At 37.2% G+C, this 13,942-nt stretch overlaps 1 protein-coding gene across 1 annotated transcript in view; it reads left to right on the top strand.

Annotated features, from left to right (window-relative positions):
* Positions 1-1,110: 1,110 nt before the first annotated feature.
* LOC106545396 (vomeronasal type-2 receptor 26-like) overlaps positions 1,111-13,942 on the top strand; it is a 13,074-nt gene continuing 242 nt past the window's right edge. The window contains exons 1-8 of the mRNA XM_087714987.1: positions 1,111-1,310; positions 2,192-2,895; positions 8,147-8,306; positions 9,366-9,657; positions 10,209-11,072; positions 12,389-12,616; positions 13,028-13,154; positions 13,286-13,942. The exon at positions 13,286-13,942 is cut by the window's right edge and continues 242 nt beyond it. Of these exons, the coding sequence (XP_087571113.1) occupies positions 1,111-1,310; positions 2,192-2,895; positions 8,147-8,306; positions 9,366-9,657; positions 10,209-11,072; positions 12,389-12,616; positions 13,028-13,154; positions 13,286-13,942 (3,232 nt within the window). The remainder of the gene's footprint in view (positions 1,311-2,191; positions 2,896-8,146; positions 8,307-9,365; positions 9,658-10,208; positions 11,073-12,388; positions 12,617-13,027; positions 13,155-13,285) is intronic.

Raw genomic sequence — 13,942 nt, 5'->3', positions numbered from 1 at the left:
TTTCTTGCTTGGACTATTGTAATGTTCTCTACATGGGGCTGCCCTTGAAGAGCACCCGGAAGCTTCAGCTGGTCCAGAATGCGGCTGCGTGGGTTATCTAGGTGTCCCCATGTTACACCCCTTATAGGCGGCCTGCACTGGTTGCCGGTTGCCTTCTGGGTGCGGTTCAAGGTACTAATTATGACCTTTAAAGTGCTCCATGGCTTAGGCCCAGGGTACCTGCGAGACCACCTACTGCCACCGGTAGCCTCCCATCGTCCAGTGCGATCCCACAGAGTGCGATCCCACCTCAGGGTGCCGTCGGCCAGACAGTGTCAGCTAGTGACCCCCAGGGGGAGAGCCTTCTCTGTGAGAGTGCCTTCCCTCTGGAATGAGCTGCCCCCAGAGCTTCGTATAATCCCCAACCTCCGGTCCTTCCGACGCGCCCTAAAAAGTTGGCTTTTCCAGCAAACCAGCCTGGCCTGAACAAAAAAAAGTAAAGTATTGATCACTGTTAATTTAAGATCGATTTTTTTAAAAAAAATGTATTGTCGATTTTAATTAGGTTTGGGATATTCCATTTAATTTTTTTAACTTTTATATTATGTGTTTCTTTTAATTGTTGTACGCTCTCCTGAGTCCTTGGGAGAAGACGGCATATAAATCTAATAAATCTCAATCTCAAATCTCAATCTATTTGTACTAATCTCATGCAAAAATGTCCATGTCTATATTAATACCTGTTGCCTTGTACATGTTGACAAACAAATAAATTAAATAAATAAATAAATGGAGAGCCCCATATAAAGCTGCTGATCTCATAATTGGTGGTAGAGTCTATGTCTTTTATGAATTGAACTTAAAGGAACATTCCTGTGTAAAGCATTATGCTCTGTTGGACTCATTGCTACAGATTTCTACCCTTTCTTCTCTTCTACCAGAGTATCTGTTCAAATATTGTACAGGATACAAATTTGCACTCACACGGATCTTCAAGTAGAAAAGAATAGATTTTCTCATTAGATGCATTCTCACATATAACCTTGTATTGGTCTTCAGATGAAGTATTGGACTCTCGGTGTTTTCTGATCAGGAGGATGGAAGGGAAAACAATTTCATGATAACAAAAGCATGAAGATGTTTCTGGTGATGTTTTTGGTGCACAAAGTAGTCACTCTGAAATGCCCTGCAAGTGATGCTTTCCTTGCTCCACATGAGTGGTACCAGCCTGGAGACCTCATCATTGGTGGGATGGCATCTCACTTCGCTTACCACCTTTATGAAGCTAAATTTAGTGAAAATCCTTCTCAGAAACCTTATGAGATACCAGTGTAAGAATTTTTTTTCTCTATGTCTAATCTTACTCCGATTTTCAAAAATCCTTTCTATGACTAAAATGTTATTTGTGCGTAACTGTAAGGTGTAAAATATAATCTATGTCTCCCCTTTCTTCCAATTGTATCTGTTTACGAAGGGAGGAATAACCTTTGTGAGATATTAAAATCAATTCTTATACTCACAATGCAAAAGACAACTCTGGTTCACAATTCAAAGATTTATTGCAAAGAAATGAAATAGAGGTTGCAAGTGCGGCCTTCCAGACTCTTCCCGAGTGCAAAGAGTGCAAAAAACAGGTTTCAAGCAATACAATTTATATTTTTCTAATCATTACGCACGATTCTTAAGAAGATCATCTCCACATCCACATCTCCAAAGTCATTCTTTGAAGTTAATTAGCATTTCAAGAGATCAGAGGGACCCTTCCTGCAGACCGCTTTATCTTATCAAAGATTTTCAAAAATCCTTTATATGACTAAAAAGTTCTCTCTGCATAAACATTATGTTTAAAATATTATCTATGCCTTCCCTTTCTTCCAATTGTATCTGTTAAAGAAAGGAGAAATAACCTTCTTAACATTATCTTAAAGTATTTCACATGAAATGTATAAAAGTTCAAATCAAAAAGTCTCTATATGAAGATTTACTGGGATAAGATAATTTTTAGAAAGATTTGACAATATCTCTCCTCACAAAATACATATATTTGGTAAATAAGTGACATCTACTGAATCTGCTCTTCTGTTTGAAATAATTCCAATAAATTCCTTTCCGTATTTATACTTAGAAGAATTTCAGGGAAACAATTCCTTCCTTGCATATATTTTATATGAAAACTCAATCAGGACAATTTCATTTGATCTTACAACTCTAGAGAATACTACTCCATTTTCCTGCAGCTGACATATGGCTCCTTACCCCAAGAGCAATTTCAGACCAATAAGATCTCTTCACTTTATTTCATGGTCCCCAAAGAAGACCATCAGTACATTGGGATTGTCCAACTGCTTCACCATTTCAAGTGGACATGGATTGGGATATTTGCTGTTGACAACAAAGATGGAGAAAATTTCTTACAGAAAATGCTGCCCTTGCTTTCAGAGAACGGAATCTGTATATCATTCATTGAAAGGCTTGAACAGCTAATCCACTTGGAAGACTTTCCAGAAGTAATTGAAAAAATCTTAATTATTTCCACGAATTGGATAATTAGCAAAGCCAATGCATTTCTTGTCTATGGAGAATCATTGACAATTATGTGGCTGAGAGTTGTCACATTTATGATAGATCCTGAAAGCAAGGAAACTGCATTATTTAGAAGGGTGTGGATCATGACTGCCCAGATTGATTTCGTATTATCAGGATTTCAAATCCCATGGGGTCTCCAGATGTTCCATGGGGCTATTTCCTTCGCCATTCATTCAACAGCAGTTGCAGGTTTCAAGGAGTTTCTTCAGACCATGAATCCTCTTTCAGACTACAGAGATCAGTTTCTGCAGGAAGTTTGGGAACAAGCATTTGATTGTTCATTTCCAAAACCAGAGTTAAAAGAAATACAAGACATTTTCCAGAAGGAAGGTAGAATATGCACTGAGGAGATGAAGCTGGAGGATCTTCCTGGATCTGCCTTTGAAATGGAGATGACTGGCCAAAGCTACAGCGTCTACAATGCTGTTTATGCTGTGGCTCATGCTTTGCAGGCTCTGTACACTTTATGGTACAATAGAAAAAAAACAATGATGAGTAAAAATCCTGACCTTCCACATCTCCGAGCTTGGCAGGTATTCCCTTTGCTTTGGCCACTTCTGTTATTTCAATAAGCAGCTTGTCGTAGAATTATGTTTTGAAACCATTATGGAAAGTCTTAATATTTTCTGCATGTGAAATCAAGCACAAGAAACAACCTAGAAATACGGAGGAATTTTGTGATGGTGACAACAATTAACCATTAATTGGTGGAACAGCTTGTCTTCAGAAGTTTTGAATGCTCCAACACTGGAGATTTTTATGAAGCAAAGGACAGCCACTTATATGAAATAGCATAGGGTCTCCTACTTGAGTAGGGTGTTGGATTAGAAGACCTCCAAGTCTTCTGACTCTGAAATGCTGTTCCGTCTTAAATAGATATTGAGAAAAATAGTTTATATTGTTGTTCTGGAGCTACTGCATCAATTATGGTTTAGTTGTCAGTAGAGGTTATTGAATAAATCACAATATATTGCATAATAAGAGATAGTTAAAATTATAATTTAGATTACTTTTCATTGCCTCCTCCAACAATAATCAATTCTCCATGAATTTTGATGTGGCTCATGGACTTGTCATGGGTAACAAGCTGAGCTTTCTGTCTCTATCTGGAGTTTTAGAGGAGTGAAATAAAAGTGGGTCTTTTAGTTGTGAAATCCATCGTATGAAACATGAAACACGTTTGCAATAATCTCTATCTTCCATCTCTCTATGGAGGAATATTTTAGTCTCAGAATATAAAATTTGTGTAACGGACAATGAGGAAATATTAGATATGATCTAGGTTGAATGAATTGTTTATATAGTCAAAATAAATCAGGTGTTTCAAACTCATGGCCCATGGGCCGGATGGATCACACGCTGGCCATGCTCTCCCTTGGTTTAGTTAAGGGGGGGGGAAAGTTGTGACATTTCACATGATGGCATGATGGTGTGAGTTTGACCTCCCTGATCTAAATCATAATTCAAGGAAGGTACATAATTCCAGAACTTTTTATTCATTCTTCTTCTTTTCATTTTTACTCTTCCTTATATTAATATCAATAAGAAATATAGATAGTTAGATAGTTAGATAGATAGATCGATCGATCGATCGATAGATAGATAGATAGATAGATAGATAGATAGATAGATAGATAGATAGATAGATAGATAGATGATAGATAGGACATGTACATTATCAGGCAATATTGATTGTCAAATTTCTAAGTGTTCATACTTAATAATAGTTATAGGAATAGGAAGAATGAGGGAATGAAATTTAAATATGATTTTCTCTTCTTTATTATGTTGCTTTTAATTCCCTCTTTCTTTTATTCTCTTTCAAGTAGCTCCATTCACATCTTCAAGGCATTTCTTTTAACAATTCAGCTGGGGAAAGAGTGTTCCTGAGTGAGAAAGGGAAAGCAACAGGTGGATTCGACATCATCAATTTGATCACCTTCCCAAACGGATCCTTTTGGAAAATTAGAGTTGGAAAGATGGATCTGCAAGCTCTAAAAGGGAAGGAATTGTGGATTAATGAGGATGTGATTGTTTGGAGTCCAGCTTTTAACCAGGTATCAAATTAGTGATCCCACTGTAGTCTATTGTGATCCATGCCTTAACCCATTATTATCACATATTGAACATAATCTCTTTAGAAATCTAATTTCTAGTCTTTTTAAAATAAACAATAGCATATTTTTTCAAATGTTGTGGACGATCAAAGATTCCTCAAATTGACACAATATGATTTTACAATCTAAAAGCCAGGATGGCATATTTGGTGGGCATTTCCACTTGAAATCACAAGAGTGGCCATGTTTGCATGACATCGTTACCATGTATTTACCCTAATCTTCAGACAGGAGTTTTTGTACCTCATTATATTTTCTCAATTATATTTCAGTTGTTGATGAAGCTGTTAATATGCTGTATTCTTTTAGGAAGTCAATAATCATGTTACTACATTAAGGAGAAAATTCAGAAACTGTCTTTAAAACTCTCCTTTTCAAAACATATCCATGCTTTTCATCAGGTTCTTCCGTTTTCTCAATGCAATGACCCTTGTTTCCCTGGGTCCTGGAAGAAAGGAATTGAGGGAAGTCAGTTCTGCTGCTATGACTGTGTTCCATGCCCAGAAGGGAAGATTTCGAATCAAAATGGTAGAGTAGAAATTGTACCAATTTTCATTAGAAATAAGGGAACTTTAATAAACTACATGGGTGCATAAAAATAATATTATTATTTTCAATAATTTGTAAGGCCTAGATGACATTTTTTTATTTTCCTTCCAGATAGGGACGACTGTTTTCAATGTTCAGAAGATCATCACCCAAATAAAGAAAAGAATGGATGTATCCTGAAACTGCTGGTTTTTCTAACTTTTGAAGAAACCTTAGAAATTGGTTTAACCTCAGCAGCTCTTGGTTTCTTCTTCTTGACCTCATGTGTACTTGGAACTGTTTTTAAGAACAGGGATATCCCCATTGTCAAAGCCAATAACCGGTCCCTCACGTACACCCTGCTTGTCTCTCTTCTGCTCTGTTTTCTCTCCTCTTTGCTCTTCCTCAGCCAACCGGGCCAAGTGATCTGCCTTCTCCGACAATCAATGTTTGGCATCATTTTCTCAGTGGACGTTTCTAGTGTACTTGCTAAAACCATCACTGTTGTTGTGGCTTTCTTAGCCACTAAACCAGGATCTCAGATGAGGAGATGGGTGGGGAAAAGATTTGCCTTTTTTATTGTCCTTTCCTGCTCCTTATTACAAGTATGTATTTGTATTCTTTGGTTGTCGACATCTCCCCCATTCCCTGATTTTGACATGCATTCAGAGTTCCAAAAAATGATTTTACAGAGCAATGAGGGTTAAGCTTTCTTCTTCTACAGTGTCTTGGGCTACATGGGTATCTTAGCCATTGCCAGCTTTATTGTGGCTTTCCTTGCCCATAAATTACCCAACAGCTTTAACGAAGCCAAGTTCATCACCTTCAGCATGTTGGCCTTTTGCACTGTGTGGATCTCCTTCTTTCCAGCCTATCTGAGCACAAAGATTAAAGCCATGGTAGCCATGGAGGTCTTCTCCATCTTGGCCTCCAGCGCTGCATTACTGGGATGCATATTCCTCCCAAAGTGCTACATCATTGTTCTCCGGCCTGACCTCAACCACAGAGAGCAACTTATTAAGAGGTGTTAGTACCCCATATGATCTTTCTTGCTAGGAAAAATTGCTGACAAAAAATAAAAAAAATATGTAGAAGTTTCATTTCTGCCAATGGAGGCTTTGTGTAGGATTATTGTGTGTAGCAAGCTTTATTATAGTTGCCTATTCCCAAAACACTAGATGTGCCTTATTTCCTACATTTCCAAAGACTCTTGAAAATTCCCTTGTGTCCCTTTCAAAATTCTATTTCAAAAGACTTTGACAAAATTGATTGGCCATGTGCTGTTAGGACTTTTCTGGAATTGACTCAAAGTGTGTCCAATATTTTACCTGCTACTATCATGATATATATGCCTTCTATTTATAAACCACAACATATAGTCAAGATCGGAATATCATTCTGTAGACATGAATTTAACCCAGCATCATGGTTTCTGAATGCTGTACATTGCACCTTGTTTTTAAAAAATGTTATCTTAGATCATTACCATTCATTTTTAATCTTTAAATACAGCTCCACTGTAACTGATTATCATATTTTAACAATATAGAAAACTAATGTAATGAAATGAAATATATTCTCGCTTCTGCCTCATTCTTTTTTCAAAGTGTATACTGCCCAGTAACTATAATAAAGTGCGAATTTATTTCTGTAGGAGAAGACTGGTAGAGCCAGGGGGAAGAATAAAAAAGGGATCAGTTTAGAGACCTTTCATACCCACAAATGCAACCCCTCCTTGAATGCTATTAACCATTGTTTATTTCTAACCATACTAGCTAATAACCCAGCATAGCCTGGTTGTGCATTTATCCCAATTCCCAAGAGGGAGCCCTCTTGTAAACTACTGCCCAGCTGTTCCCATGGCAACTCCACTGTGCTGTACTGTAGAAGCCATTTTAAGGCACAATAAGCTGTATCTTAATAGAACTTGAATCCAAAATGCACACTATCGCAAAATGCAAGCTATCACTCTCAAAAATACTGTGACTTGACGCTATAATTAAGTCCTTTTCATTTCAGCAGCCCAGGCATTCCAGAGTTATGCTGGAACACACACTGACAGGGACACATCCCGAGGGGTGTTAGAGGTGTCTTACCCTCATAGTATTTGTTTCCAGAGAGTAAGTCATCTGTGTACCAACCTTGGTTGAAATTGCTCAAGGTGTTTGTGTCTGTGTTATGCTGGAAAACACACACACATAAACACAGATACCAATTTATAGATAGATAGATAGATAGATAGATAGATAGATAGATAGATAGATAGATAGATAGATAGATAGATAGATGACGGCCATTTGTTCAATAGATTTCTCTGCATAAATTTTAAGCAATAAATCAATTTACTTTAACCTTCATGACTGGACTTGTTATTTCTTTTGCCTGACATTAATCTCCACTCCCAAAGTTGTTCATGGAGGAGCAATGGAAACCCCCAGCATCACATCTGACAACTAGAAGCAATTGGCCAATTATTGTCTCATCAAAACAAAATAATTATCTCCTACAGGATTCACCTTGTTTTCCTGGCTGGGCAAAACATGAAAGGCTGCACAGGAGGGAATGATATTCAGAAATAGTCAAGGCATTAGCTTGGATAAAAACATAACACTTGAACCACAGAAAGTTTGGCACAAGGGTAATAATGGCTCTGTCAGCCATATTGCTTCAGGTTTCTAACCACTGTTCTCTTCTTCCAGAAGATCAGTTCAAATCCTAGTGCTATTCAAGATACAACTTTGCACTCACATCGATCTTCAAATTGAAAACAATACATCTTCTCATTAAGTGCATTCTCAGATATAAACCTTGGATTAATCTTTAGATGAAGGATTGAATTACATGTGCTTCCTGATTGGTAGGATAGAACGCAAACCACTGTCACAAAAACAAAAGCATGAAGATGTTTCTTGTGATGTTTTTGGTACCCAAAATAGTTACTCTGAGCTGCCCTGCAACTGATGCTTTCCTTGTCCCACATGAGTGGTATCAGCCTGGTGACTTCATCGTTGGTGGGATTACATCTCACATGGGTTACAACTTTTATGAATTTAAATTTAGTGAAAATCCTTCTAAAAAACCTTATGACATACCAAAGTAAGTTTTCCCCCCCTCTTATCTAGATTTTCAAAAATACTTTATATGGCTAAAAAGTTTTTAATATAATTTTCTTTCCAACTTTCTTTTTCTTCCAGGCCTTCCTTCCTTCCTTTCCTTCTTTCTAATGTATCAAGTTATGACAGAAGAAATAACCTTCTTTACATCATTTTAGAGTCTTTCACATGAAGTGAACACTTCAGATCAAGAAGTCTCTATTTGAACATTTACTGAGGGAAAGATAATTTTTAGAAAGATTTGGTATTATCTCTCATCACAAAACATACACATAGAGAGATGTTATTTTTTACAGAGGCATGATTGAGAGCCTTTTCACAAAGTGCATCACTGTTTGGATTAGTGGCAGCAGTGCCTCAGATAGAAAGTCCATACAGAGAGAGTGCTAAGGACAGCCGAGATGTTTATAACAATTTCATTTCCTGTTGTTCAGGATACTGTTTATAAAATCTATGTGCATAGTGCTCAACTGTTTTCTTCACCATGTACATGTATATGTCCAAACTAGACTATGTTGTTTCTCTAGGTCATATAATATACATGGATATATACATAATTTTGTATTTATTTTCAGAAAAATATCATAGAATATAAATATAGTACTGGCAAAAAGTCACTACTTACATTTGTTGTAGTACATATTTGTTGGAGGTCAAGGAAAGGCTGTGTAAATTAAATCTGAACTCTGTAAAGATTACCATTTATTCTCCATAAAGGAGAATATTTTAGTTCCAGATGGAAATGAGGGGTCCTTGGTGATCTCTGAGATGTGTTCTTTCCTTGTAGACATTATTCAAACTAGATAACATCCTCAGTTCTCTGATGATGTTACCTATTTTGGGTAATGAAATGTCTTCAACAAAGACACCACGCTCAGAGAGCACCAAGGATCCTCTGTAGAAATTATTAAGAACATTAGAAAACGCGATTATCTTTTTACTACTATCAGAGAAAGAATTGTTTATCATTCATACAGAAAATGATGCCACTTTATGAGAATTGTCAATTTTCTCCTTCAACTGGGTATTTAAATTTTTGCAGTATATTCCCCAAATTCCATCAACATGTCCTCGCCTTGGCTTTTGCTGTGAAGGAGATCAACAAGGACTCCCAGATCTTATCTAATGTAACTCTTGGATTCCACATCTATGACAGTTACTACAATTCAAGGATGACCTATCGCACCACTCTGGACCTGCTTTTCAAATCCCAGGAATTTGTCCCTAACTACAAGTGTGACAGTCAGAAAAATCTCATGGCTATCATTGGGGGACTGGATTTTGTCACATCCTCTTGTATTGCTGAAATTGCAGAATTCTTCAAAATTCCACAAGTAAGATGTGAAAGGGCTAAAGGGAGAAAGTATATACTATTCTCTTTTATTAATTAAGGATTGTTAAAGATTAAAGGGGACAAGAGAGAAGGAGGTGGCTGGATGGAGCCACTGAAGCATGAACTTAAATGGACTCCAGAGGATGGTAGAGGACAGGAAGGCCTGGACGAACCTTTTTTATGGGGTCACAATGTGTCGGACACAACCTCGCAACTAACTAACAACAACAAAGATGAAGCTTAGATGTATATTAAGATGTTCTCCCTGAGTTAAGGTCTGTGAGTTAGCATAATTTTGAAACTACAATGCCAAATACAAGAAGTGAGTATCCAAAGAGACTCCATCCCTAATGGAACATAATGTTCTTTGTTTCTGTCAAAATAATCAATCAATTATATTTGTTTGAAACAATTCCAATAAGTTCATTTCCATATTAATACCTATAAGAATTTCAGGAAAACAATTCATTACCTGTATATATTTTGTATGAAAACTAGATCTGGACAATTTGATCTTACAACTCAAGAAAACATTACTTTACTTCCTTGCAGCTCACATATGGCTCATTACCCCAAAAGGAATTTGAGACCAGTAAGCTATCTTCAGTTTATTTCATGGTTCCCAAAGAGGACCATCAGTACATTGGGATCATCCAACTATTTCACCATTTCAGGTGGACGTGGATTGGGATATTTACTGTTGATAACAATGATGGAGAAAATTTCTTACAGAAAATGCTGCCCTTACTTTCAGAGAACAGAATCTGCTCAGCATTCGTAGAAATGCTTGCACCACTGATCCACTTTGAAGACTATACAGAAGTATATCTAAGAATCTCTAGTATTACCATAACTTGGATAAATAGCAAAGCCAATGCGTTTCTCGTCTATGGAGAATCAGTGCCAATTATATGGCTGACAGTTGTCACATTTTGGTCCGATCCTGAAAGCAAGGGAATTGCATTATATAAAAGGGTATGGATCACGACTGCACAGATTGATTTCGTATTATCAGGATTTCAAATCCAATGGGGTCTCCAGATGTTCCATGGGGCTATTTCCTTCACCATTCATTCAAGACCAGTTGTAGGTTTCAGGGAATTTCTTCAGACCATTAATCCTCTTTCGGTCCCCAGAGATGGGTTTCTACAGGAGGTTTGGGAACAAGCATTTGAATGTTCATTTCCAAAACCAGAGTTACAAGAAATGCCAAGTAGGAAATGCACTGGAGAGATGAAGCTGGAAGATCTTCCTAGTCCTGCCTTTGAAATGGAGATGACTGGCCAAAGCTACAGCATCTACAATGCTGTTTATTCTGTGGCTCATGCTTTGCAGGTTCTGTACACATTGCATTCCAATAGAAAAAAACCTATGATGGATAAAAATCCTAAACGTCCACATCTCCAGCCTTTGCAGGTATTCCCTTTGCTTTGGACACTTCTTTTATTTCAATAAGCAGTTTGTCATAGAATTATGTTTTGTTCCCATTGTGGAAACTCTTAATATTTTTTGCATGTGGAATCAGCATGAAAAAACAACCTAGAAATAAGGAGGAATTTCCTGATAGTGAGAACAGTTAACAATTACTGTATTTTTCAGAATATAAGACACACTCCCCACCAAAATGGGTAAAAATTGGGGTGTGTCTTATACAATGAATGTTGCGGAAGCCCTGCCCACCTGCTGGCCCCACCTTTTGTTCATTTTCTGCCTTTGCACATCATGTTTTGGCCTCCACACGTTCTATTTTAGACCTGTTGCAGAGTACGGGGTTCACCGCAGCTCATTGCCACCTCCATGCGCTGCATTTTTTCCTGATGGTGAGAACAATTAACAATTAATTGGTGGAACAGCTTGCCTTCATGAGTTTTGAATGCTTCAACACTGGAGATTTTTTACAAAGAGAAGGATAGCCATTTATCTGAATTAGCATAGAGTCTCTTCCTTGAGCAAAGTATTGGATTAGAAAACGTGCATGTCCCTTCTGGCCCTGATACGCATTTCTGTATTAAATAGAAACAGAAAAATGGTTTCTCTTGTTATTCTAATCAGTGAGAAGCTACCGTATGAATTATGGTTTATACGTCACTGTTAGCTATTTAGTAAATTACCAGACATTGTACAATAAGAGATAATTGGAACGTTAGTTTAGATTACTCTTCATTGCCACCTCCAAAAATAATCAATTGTCCAAGAACTTTGTACATGGCTTATGAACCCTCCATGGGGAACAAGCTGAATTTTCTGTCTCTTTTAAAGTGGTCCTTCTTAGATGTGGCATCCATAGTATGAAACATGAAGCATGTTTGCAATAATCACTATCTTGCATCTGTCTAAGGAGGAATGCTTGACTCACGAATTCTAAACTTTGACAAAAGGACATAAGTCAGACTTCAGACTGTCAAAGCACTTTCTATCAATGAGGAAAGATTAGATATGATATAGGTGAAAGTAGTTGTTTAAATAGTGAATCTAAATAATAATTTAAAAAATGCCAAATTTCCAAAATCCTTTTTTCATTCTGCTTCAGTTAATTCCTATTTTTCCTTATATTGATAACAAATAAAATATATAGTGTAGGAATGTACATTAGCAACAATATTGATTATCAAATTTCAAAGCTTAATAATATTGTAAGAATGGGAAGAATGAGTGAATGAAACTTGGATATGATTTTTCTTCTCTATTATACTGCTTTTCTTTCCCTCTCTCTTCTATCCTCTTTCAATTAGCTCCATTCACATCTTCAAGGCATTTCTTTTAACAATTCAGCCGGGGAGAGAGTGTTCCTAAATGAGAAAGGGGAAGCAAGAGGTGGTTTCGACATCATCAACTTGATCACTTTTCCAAACAGATCCTTTCAGAGAGTGAGACTTGGAGAGATGGATCTAGAGGCTCCAAAAGGAAAGGAATTATTCATTGATGAAGATCTAATTGTCTGGCACCCAGCTTTTAACCAGGTATTGAATTAGTGATTCCACCTTAATCCATCACTATCCGTGCCTTAACCCATTATTATCCCATGTTGAAGTGTCTTAACAAATCTAATTTCTATTTTTTTAAAATAATGTCATATTCTTTCAAATGTTGTGGATGAGATTTCTCAAATTGACAAATATGATATTACAATATAAAAGCCAGGATTGCATATTTTGTGGCCATATCCACCAAAATCACAAGAGTGGCCATGTTTCCATGAGATTTTCACCATGTAATAATTATTTATTTACTCTTCTCTTCAGACAGGAGTTTTGTACCTCAAATTCAGTATCCCTTTGGGAAGTCAATAATCATGTTACTCCATTAAGGAGAAAATTCAGAAACTGTCTTTAAAATTCTCCTTTTCAAAATATTTTCATGTTTATCATTAGGTTCTTCCATTATCTCGATGCAATGACCCTTGTTTTCCTGGATCCTGGAAGAAAGGAAATGAGGGGAAAGAGTTCTGCTGCTATGACTGTGTGACATGCCCAAAAGGGAAGATTTCAAATCAAACTGGTAGGGTAGAAATTCTGTGACATTTCATTAGACTTAAGCTAACTTTCATAAATGGCATGGGTGCATAAAAATAATGCAATTTTCAATAATTTGGAAGGCCTAGATGACAAATTCTGTGATTTTTCTTCCAGATATGGATGACTGTTCTCAGTGTTCAGAAGATCATTATCCAAATCAAGAAAAGAATGGATGTATCCCAAAACTGGTGGTGTTTCTAACCTTTGAAGAAACTTTAGGAATTGGTTTAACTTCAGCAGCCCTTTCTTTCTTCTTCTTGACCACTTGGGTACTTGGAACCTTTATTAAGCACAGGGATACTCCCATTGTGAGAGCAAACAACAGGTCCCTCACATACACCCTGCTGGTCTCTCTCCAGCTCTGTTTTCTATCCTCTTTGTTGTTCCTCAGCCAACCTAGCAAAGTGACCTGCCTTCTCCGTCAACCAATGTTTGGCATCACTTTCTCGGTGGCCATTTCTAGTGTTTTGGCCAAAACTATCACTGTGGTTGTGGCTTTCATGGCCACTAAACCAGGATCTCAGATGAGGAAATGGGTAGGGAAAAGATTGGCTCTTTCTAATGTACTTTCCTGTTCTATCATCCAAGCATGTATTTGTATTCTTTGGTTGTCAACATCTCCCCCATTTCCTGAGTTGGACATGCATTCACAGGCTCAAGAAATGATTTTACAGTGCAATGAGGGGTCAGCTTTCTTCTTCTACTGTGTGTTGGGCTACATGGGTATCTTGGCCATTGCCAGTTTTATTGTGGCTTTTCTTGCCCGTAAAT

This window comes from Thamnophis sirtalis, unplaced genomic scaffold, assembly GCF_051295495.1.
Source record: "Thamnophis sirtalis isolate CommonGarterSnake01/CBP01778 unplaced genomic scaffold, rThaSir2_p1.2 scaffold_4, whole genome shotgun sequence".
Lineage (NCBI taxonomy): Eukaryota > Metazoa > Chordata > Lepidosauria > Squamata > Natricidae > Thamnophis > Thamnophis sirtalis.
This window is presented reverse-complemented; position numbering and strand designations above follow the sequence as displayed.